Consider the following 9,387-nt stretch of genomic DNA (forward strand, 5'->3'; position numbering starts at 1 on the left):
TTCTACACCTGCACTGTAGAGAGCATCCTGACTGGCTGTATCTCCGCCTGGTACGGCAATAGCACCGCCCACAACCGCAAAGCACTGCAAAGGGTGGTGCGAACTGCCAAACACATCATCGGAGGTGAGCTTCCCTCCCTCCAGGAAATATATACAAGGCGGTGTGTGAAAAAAGTTCGGAGGATCATCAGAGACTCCAGCCACCCGAGCCATGGGCTGTTCTCACTGCTACCATCAGGTAGGCGGTATCGCAGCATCAGGACCCGCACCAGCCGACTCCATGATAGCTTCTTCCCCCAAGCAATCAGACTTCTGAACTCTTGATCTCCCACGATCAAAATACATCAGCACTGCACTTTATTACTCTTACTCTTATATCTCACACCGGCCTGTCATAAATTATATTATTATTATATTATGTCTCTCTTAACAACTGACTATCAACCGACAGCCTGAATGTCAATACAGTACAATACTGTACATTCTATATATATATATATATATATATATATATATATATATATATATATATATATATATATATATATATATATTTATATATATATATATATATATATATATATATATATATATTTTAATTTTTAATTTTTATTGAATAATGTGTATCTATATAGTAAAAAACAAAAAAACAAAAACAAAAACAGCGTATTGTATACTGTACAGTGTATGTTATTATTTGTATATTGTTGAGTGTAATTATGTGTATAACAGATGTTTAAATTGTGTTGTGTTAATTTGATGTTATTGTAGATTGGTATATGTCTCATCACTGTCACGACTGCTATGTTGATCGGAACTGCACCCAAGAATTTTACACACCATTGCACTTGTGTATATGGCTGTGTGACAATAAAGTGATTTGATTTGATTGATTTAATGCGTTTTTATTACCGTACTCAGTTTTTCCTAATTTTGTAAAATTTTCTTGTTCATTGAACTGTTGTATATATAAGCAATATCACACTCGCAATCGTGCTAGATGGCCCTACATCAGCACTGCTGTGATTACCTACGAATCACAGCAGTGCTGATGTAGGGCCATATCGCACTCTTGCTTCTGTGATATTGCTTAAATACATATAATGTGTGTATATATGTACACACACACAGACACACACACACACACACACACACACACACATATATATATATATATATATATATACACACATATACAAACACTTTATTTGAGTTTCTGAATAAAATATTTCATCCATTAAATTACATTATTAAAAACAAAGGTTTGTTTTTCTCCTCCATTATCAATCCAAATTTCACAATATCTTAGTTAATGATGAACAGATAGGCCTATTACTGTGCAGACTACTTAAAAAAAAAAAAAAAAAAAGTTCTTGTCTGATACCCCATCAACATGAAACACAATTTATTAAGACGAATTTCTATTTGTATTTGGCGCCACCAATTTGTCACAGGCAGCAAATGAAGCATGTTGCCCGTGAAGACCCGCCTCTCTTCCCATCAAACTGCGGCTCATCCTGCGCTGCCATTGGCCTTTCATTCCAGTGACACGGCTGCCATTCTCGAGCTCGCTTTAAGCACATCAGTTCTGCATATCCTTCGGAACGGACAGGGTTAATTTCTTTCTTTTCCGTCCGTAGACGTCTTTTTGCTTTGGATTTAGACTGCGCTTTATTGGTAGACCGACGATTGCGCTCGAATTCAATCAGTAGACATTGTGCACGCGGAGGTGGGGCCACGGAAAACACAGCGCGCGCATAACATTATTTCGCTCTCCTGTATAAGTGCATGTAAGTGAATGCTTCGTTCTCTCGTGAAAGATTGCACAAGGGCTTTAATGTTTATTTGCACGGCATTCAATATGAAAGTAACGACTGTGCGCTATATGGTGTCCATGAAGAAACAGCGTTGCATAAGCTAGTGAGCGCCTCGCCTTTGCATCAACACCTACACTTATTTGCCAATGCCACATTCTGATCCAAAAGGATTAAACATATATATATATATATATATATATATGTATGTATGTATGTATGTAATAAAATGCCACTGCTAATTAATACAAGGCTAGCTAATGCATTCTAGTTGTTATAATAAACCTCTATTTAATGTAAAAAAATAGACAATTGTCATTGGTGTTATGAATGAAGAAAGTCATTGCATGGAGAATCGACTGTAAACTTATATTTTATTTTGTGTTTTGGAAGCTTTGCAACATGAGTGATTCAGAGAAAAAAACTGTCTCCCTTAAAGACAAGGATGGAGTGGAGAAAAGGGGGCGAGGGAGACCAAGAAAACATCCAAAGGTATAACGGAATAGTTCATTTTTAATAATAAATTATTATTATTAATGACAAATAAGATAGGTTAATTACTGAGTCAGAAGAAGAATAATGTAATTATAATATCTAAATTAAAGGTTTGTAGTGAGTTTGTTTACGCATAATGGTAGGGATTCACAATAAATCGGAAATATTTTTTTCTTCGTATTATTAAATATAAAGATATGTTACTTCTTTTTTTTTATGCCTGGTTTGAAAATACTAAACGGTTATCCATCTTTGCTACTGTACATTATAAGTGTTGGGTGTAATCTGATTACAAAGTAATTAGTTACTGCAATCTAATTACTTATTGAGTAATTTTTTTTAATACATTTCAATTTCAACTCTTGTAATCAGATTACAGTTACTGTATCAAATGTAATTTTATAATAAATAAATATCATTTTTTTATTTGTTTAAAGATTACTGAATTGAATTTTGTTGTGAAATTGAAATGCGTCAATCTTAAAAATGCGATTTGTTTTTTCTTTTTGAGTGTACTTAATTACCAAGGGTTCTTTACTTGGAGTACACATATTTCTAAAATAATATGAATTATATATACATTATTATTTATGAATCATAAGTTCATGTGTACGTCTGTTTATGTTTCTGTGACAACGAAAATGAGTGAGGAAATATAGACATTCATTTGAATTTGATGAGCGGAAAAACTAAAACTTTTCTGTGAAAATATGTTTTACACAATAACTTAAAAGCAGCTAGTAATGTGATTACTGTCCCCATTAAGTAATCAGTAAATTAAGTACACTTTTTATAAGAGTAATTTTAATTTGTAGTGGATTACTTTTTTTTTGTAACTTATCCAACAGTGTACATTATAATGTTGCAATGCCTCATTTCACTCAAAGCATATACAATTCTCGATTGGAGCTTTAGTGTGAATGCTGTTTAAAACAACAGATAGAAAACTATGGATTTGTTGGATCTGCCATCATATTGGTTATAATGTTAAAATTAATTATCGGCTATATAAACAGGCCAAATTTTATCAAGGCATCTTTTTAATAAACATGTTAACATTTCCTACAGGAATCAAGTGGATCGCCAACTCCAAAAAAAGCAAGAGGGCGACCAAAAGGTAGCAAAAATAAGGGACCTTCCAAGAGAGTAAGTGCTGTTGTTGTCTTCCACTATTTTAATGAGTCCTTTAATTATGGCCTTGCCTCGTGTACAAAAATAAATACAGAATTTTTTTTCCACAATTGCAGTTGCACAACACAGCTGTCTGTGTTTTGCAAACACACAAAGACATATGCATTATTACATTTGAATAGTGCGTGGAAATTTTATGTTGACAGCTCATCCCCAGACCAGCAGATCACCTGCTGTTAGCCACTTAGCTCTGGGCAGTGTCTGCCTAAAGAGTCCTCTGTGAACTCATTGCCCCCTATAACTGTTCTCATGTGCAGAAAGTGACTCCCTCTACTGGTGTTAAAACAGCATTGCTATTGTCTCAGTTAAAATGCTTAGGGGGAAAAAAACAGAGTTCCTTTGTGTTTAGCCTGGGAGGGAAGATTGTGGATGACTAAGTGAGAAATGTTTTGACTCTTCATTAATTGTTAATTCATTTAAATTTGTATTCAATAGAAAGCATCAGCTGGAGGAAAACCGAAGGGAAGACCTAAGAAAGAGGTACACTTAAAGCGGTAGTTCACCATTCATCATTTACTCACCCTCATGCCATTCCTGTATGGATTTTTTCTTTCATGGAACACAAAAGGAGAAATTTTGAGGCTTTCAAGCTCCAAAAATGACAAAAAAGGATAATAAAACTAGGCCATACGACATGTGTGCTATATTTCAAGTCTTCTGAAGCCATAATATAGCTTTGTGTGAGAAACAGGGCAAGATTGTTATTAGCTAGGTTTCCATCCAACAATTTTTTGCGAATTTTGATATTGCGCACAAGAAATCCTGAATGGAAATGCTTTATAGGCAAATAAATTCTCAAAATTCGCTTTAAAGTTTATGCGCCAGGATGAGGTGGATTTTCTGGAGTTTCGCTTAATTAAAAATATGCATTAAAGCAAATTTCCAAAAATGGAAATTCTCTCATAATTTACTCACCCTCATGCCATTCCAGATGTGTATGACTTTGTTTCTTCGGCAGAACACAAATGAAGATTTTTAGAAGAATATTTCAGCTCTGTAGGTCCATACAATGCAAGTGAATGGTGGCCAGAACTTTGAAGCTCCAGAAGGCACATAAAGGCAGCATAAAAGTAATCCATGCGACTCCAGTGTTTAAATCCATATCTTCAGAAGCAATATGATAGGTGGGGGTGAGAAACAGAACAATATTTAGTTCCTTTTTTACTATCAATCTCCACTTTCACTTTCACATTATTCTTTTGTTTTTGGTGATTTTGCATTCTTTGTGCATATCGCCACCTACAGGGCAGGGAGGAGAATTTATAGTGAAAAAGGACTTATACTGTATATTGATCTGTTTCGCACCCCCACCTATCATATTGTTTCTAGAGATATGGGTTTAACCACTGGATTCGAATGGATTACTCTTATGCTGCCTTTATGTGCTTTTTGGAGCTTCAAAGTTCTGGCTACCATTCCCTTGCATTGTATGGACCTACAGAGCTGAAATATTCTTCTAAATATCTTCAATTGTGTTCAGCAGAAGAAAGAAAGTCATACACATCTGGGATGGCATGAGGGTGACTAAATGATGAGAGAATTTCCATTTTTGGGTGAACTATCCCTTTAAGCTGGTGAAAACAGTTTTATTTTTATTATTTAGTTTATTCATTCATTATATCAATTGGGTCACTTATTTCCGCTCCTTTTCAGGATTTCCAAGATCTCTTCAATTTCAATAATGTTTCAATTCTTCAAACAGTGCCCTGGTTAGTCCAAAGTGCTTCACCCACAGCTCGTCGTTAAAGTGGTTCCTCACAATCCTCCAGAACTGTTTTGAGTGCGGTCGCTCGCAGGTACATAGAGGCTGGCGGCGTAATGAATAGCCATTTGAGCCCTCGTTATGTGAGCTATTGCACTTCTGGTAGCATTCAATATCATAATGTAAAATTGCTCTATTACAGCAAAAACAACTCTCACCAAAGCAAGGTCGTTCAGCTGCTCCATGACACAATCGGGCTTCCTCAGTTGATGGAAAGGTGCATTTTCTTCAGTCGATTTTCAGTAAAGCTTATAAAAAATGCAGAACATTTGGATGGAACCCAGCTATTGAATAACGACTTAGGTATCAGACTGTTTTCACACAAAGGTGGACTACTTTTATAGTGTTTTTTTTATTATTATTACTATTTTTGTCACTTTTTAAGCTTTACAGCCCTTTGTTTCTGTATGCTTTTGTGATATGGAAAAGAACATTCTTCAGAATTTCTCCTTTTGTGTTCCACGGATTAAAAGAAAGTCATACAGGTTTAGAACGACATGAAGGTGAGTAAATGAAGACATAATTTTCATTTTCAGGTGAACTATTCCTTTACATTTTGAATTTCATTTCAACTTAATTTCAAAGTCAAACGATCTAAACACCAGTTTAAAATGGCTGTCCTTTTTAAATGTCAAAAGGTGAAGATTTGCTTGCATGGAATCTACCTTCAAGTTTATTCCCAAATGTTTGGTTCCGTTCTGTGTTGAAACAGGAAAAGGAAAAACAGGCACCTCAGGACTCGTCTGAGGATGCTGAGGAAGATGACGATGAAGAACAGTAACTATCTTACAGGAGCACTACCTCACACTTAAACAAACTAACTGCCCGTCTGCTCTCCCAGCTGTGAATCGCAGGGAATGTCATTTCACAAAAAGACAGTTATAATTGTAAAGGAAATATCCTGCATAATACATAATTAGGTTTGTGTAAGTAGGTCAAATATAGAAACCAGAATCACCCTGCATAAACATTTGTTGAGTGTTTTTTAGTTTTTATTTTACTACATATACATCTATTGAACTAAGGTGCTTTACTACTTATGCTTTGTATGTAGACTAGCTATAATTTAAATGTGAAACATCATTGGCTTAATAGTTCTCATAGAATGAATTCTTTTTGAATGTAGCTGTTTACAGTTTACTAGTTCATTAAGCTTTTTATTGGATGTTCCATATTATTATACAACCATCAGTGAATATTTCTTGAGGCAGGCTCTTGTATTTTGTTATCAAATATAAGACACCCAGGTCTGGTGTTGAGGAAATAAATATATTTAACTTAAAGTACCATTGTAATTGCCACTAGAAGCCCCAGGAATCAGCACAACAAAGGTTTGTATTTGGAAACATATGTCTGTCACTGACACTACAGAAGTTAATGGAAATGTTGGTAGATTTTGAAGAATTGTCCAATTTTGAAGGCATTTTTGACACTGGCTAAGTGTTGCTATTACACATTGAACGGTAACGCTTTATAATAAGATTACATTTTGTAACATTAGTAAATGCATTAGATAGCCTATTATAAACTAACAATGAACAATATATATATTTTCCTATATTTCATAATGTTTGTTAATGTTAGTTAATACAAATACAATTGTTAATTCATGTTAGTTCTTTGTGCATTAATGTTAACATGCACAACTTTTGATTTTAAAAATGTGTTAGTAAATGTTGAAAGATTAATAAATGCTTTAAAAGTATTGTTCAGTGTTAATTCATGTGAACTAATTTTGTTAACTAATAATAACAAATGTAACCTTATTTGAAAGTGTTACCCATTGAATGTGTATTTTCTGGTGTTTTGTGCAAAATGAGACATTCATAAACACTTCAATTTTTTTAAATGGTTACTTTTCCAAAGACATCAGAAAGGTTTGGTGGATAAAAATAGGATGGAAAAAGCAAAAATTACTCATCCACCTAAATAATTTTCTAATTTGCTTACAGTATAATTCCACAAGGGACTCTTTGCAACAGGTATCAACTCAGTGTTATCGACACACCAAGTGCTTTTGGAATGCACATTTTTTGCTTTATTGTATTCTATTTGCCTGGCTGTATTTATTTAATTAACAACAGTTATAAACTAAAGGATGCTCTCAAAGGTTCTCAAGACTGTCCCTTGTATCTTGAGTTATAAGACTATTACATAATATGTTGAGCAGAAATGTAACCTAAAGCTTAGCCCAATTGTCCAAATACATTTTAGGTTTGTATTTTGCGCATTCAAGTCCTCATAAGTTCAGAATTTTATCTGCCTCAGGTGTCGTGATCAGACAGCAAATGCCCAAGACAATGTTATTCTCCTCAGTAGTTAAAACTGCCTTTATCCTGATTGTTCGTGTAGCAGTATAATAGCCTACATGTATGTGGCATTTTGTTAATACACCATTAGAGTTCTAAAATGTGTATTAGATTTATTGACTATATATTTGCATGTGTAATGTGTGTTGATCTTAATAAAAAATACTTTTTGTAAATGTCTATGCACTGTATACAATATTAGAATTATGATTAAATTAGAATATACTGTAGTATAGTAATATTTAACTATGTACAATTGAAGTCAGAAGTTTACATACACTTAGGTTGAAGTCATTAAAACTCATTTTTTAACCACTCCACAGATTTAATTTTAGCAAACTATAGTTTTGGCAAGTTGTTTAGGACATCTACTTTGTGCATGACACACGTAATTTTTCCAGCAATTGTTTACAGGCAGATTGTTTCACTTTTAATTGACTATATCACAATTCCAGTGGGTCAGAAGTTTACTTACACTAATTAGTTAACTGTGCCTTTAAGCAGCTTGGAAAATTCCAGAAAATGATGTCAAGCCTTTAGACAGTTAGCCAATTAGCTTCTTATAGGAGGTGTACTGAATTGGAGGTGTACCTGTGGATGTATTTTAAGGCCTACCTTCAAACTCAGTGCCTCTTTGCTTGACATCATGGGAAAATAAAAAGAAATCAGCCAAAACCTCAAAAAAAAAAAAAAGATTTGTGGACCTCCACAAGTCTGGTTCATCCTTGGGAGCAATTTCCAAATGCCTGAAGGTACCATGGTCATCTGTACAAACAATAGTATGCAAGTATAAACACCATGGGACCACATCAGTCAAATCAATCCCAAGAAGGATTGAAGGCAAAGGACCTTGTGAAGATGCTGGAGGAAACAGGTAGACAAGTATCTATATCCAGAGTAAAACGAGTCCTATATCGACATAACCTGAAAGGCTGCTCAGCGAGGAAGAAGCCACTGCTCCAAAACCACCATAAAAAATCCAGACTACAGTTTGCAAGTGCACATGACGACAAATATCTTACTCTCTGGAGAAATGTCCTCTGGTCTGATGAAACAAAAATGTAACTGTTTGGCCATAATGACCATCGTTTGGAGGAAAAAGGATGACGCTTGCAAGCCGAAGAACACCATCCCAATCGTGAAGCATGGGGGTGGCAGTATCATGTTGTGGGGGTGCTTTGCTGCAGGAGGGACTGGTGCACTTCTCAAAATAGATGGCATCATGAGGAAGGAAATTTATTTGGATATATTGAAGCAACATCTCAGGACATCAGCCAGAAAGTTAAAGCTCACAGCATCTTTAAATGTAGGGCCGATTTAATCAAAACTATTACAATAAGCATTATTAATACTGTTTATGATTATACTGATATAAAAGAAATTGTCATTTTTGTTATTATTTCACTGATTCTTGAGATAAGGGACAAAACATGTTTAAAATCTGAGTTTTTATTTTTTAATACTTTTTTAATTTGAAATGGATATATTTGTAGACAAAGGTCTCAGCTAACGAAAGATGTAGGGGAACAGGTTTTTATAAAAACTGTTTTTTTTTTCTTCTGAAAATTGACATTTATTCACTTCATAACTTGCATCTTACTGTCATTTGTGTCAAATCCGTCAGACACACCAAAAAACGAGCTATTTTAATTTGATTCATCTAACAAGTGTAAAGTCTTTAATTATCTAATAATATTGTTCAGTAAAGGAGTTGTGATAAAATACATTCAATATTTTTTTTTTTTTTCTGTTTTCATGCTATTCTGAAAATTCTGACGGAGTTGACAAAATTTAATATTTTTCCATCTTAACCATG

At 34.3% G+C, this 9,387-nt stretch overlaps 1 protein-coding gene across 3 annotated transcripts in view; it reads left to right on the forward strand.

The window, feature by feature from the left end:
* Positions 1–7,751, forward strand: part of LOC127448983 (high mobility group protein HMG-I/HMG-Y-like) — a 21,952-nt gene extending 14,201 nt beyond the window's left edge. Inside the window, exons 1-5 of one of the 3 annotated variants that reach the window (XM_051712006.1) lie at positions 1,528–1,790; positions 2,208–2,306; positions 3,378–3,455; positions 3,936–3,980; positions 5,975–7,751. In XM_051712006.1, the coding sequence (XP_051567966.1) occupies positions 2,217–2,306; positions 3,378–3,455; positions 3,936–3,980; positions 5,975–6,043 (282 nt within the window). In that variant the 5' untranslated portion in view covers positions 1,528–1,790; positions 2,208–2,216 and the 3' untranslated portion in view covers positions 6,044–7,751. Of the gene's footprint in view, positions 1–1,527; positions 1,921–2,207; positions 2,307–3,377; positions 3,456–3,935; positions 3,981–5,974 lie in introns of those variants that run through there. The other 2 variants (XM_051712007.1, XM_051712008.1) reach the window with 2 other exon arrangements.
* The last annotated feature ends 1,636 nt before the right edge of the window (positions 7,752–9,387 follow it).

This window comes from Myxocyprinus asiaticus, chromosome 12, assembly GCF_019703515.2.
Source record: "Myxocyprinus asiaticus isolate MX2 ecotype Aquarium Trade chromosome 12, UBuf_Myxa_2, whole genome shotgun sequence".
In the NCBI taxonomy this organism is placed as follows: Eukaryota; Metazoa; Chordata; class Actinopteri; order Cypriniformes; family Catostomidae; genus Myxocyprinus; species Myxocyprinus asiaticus.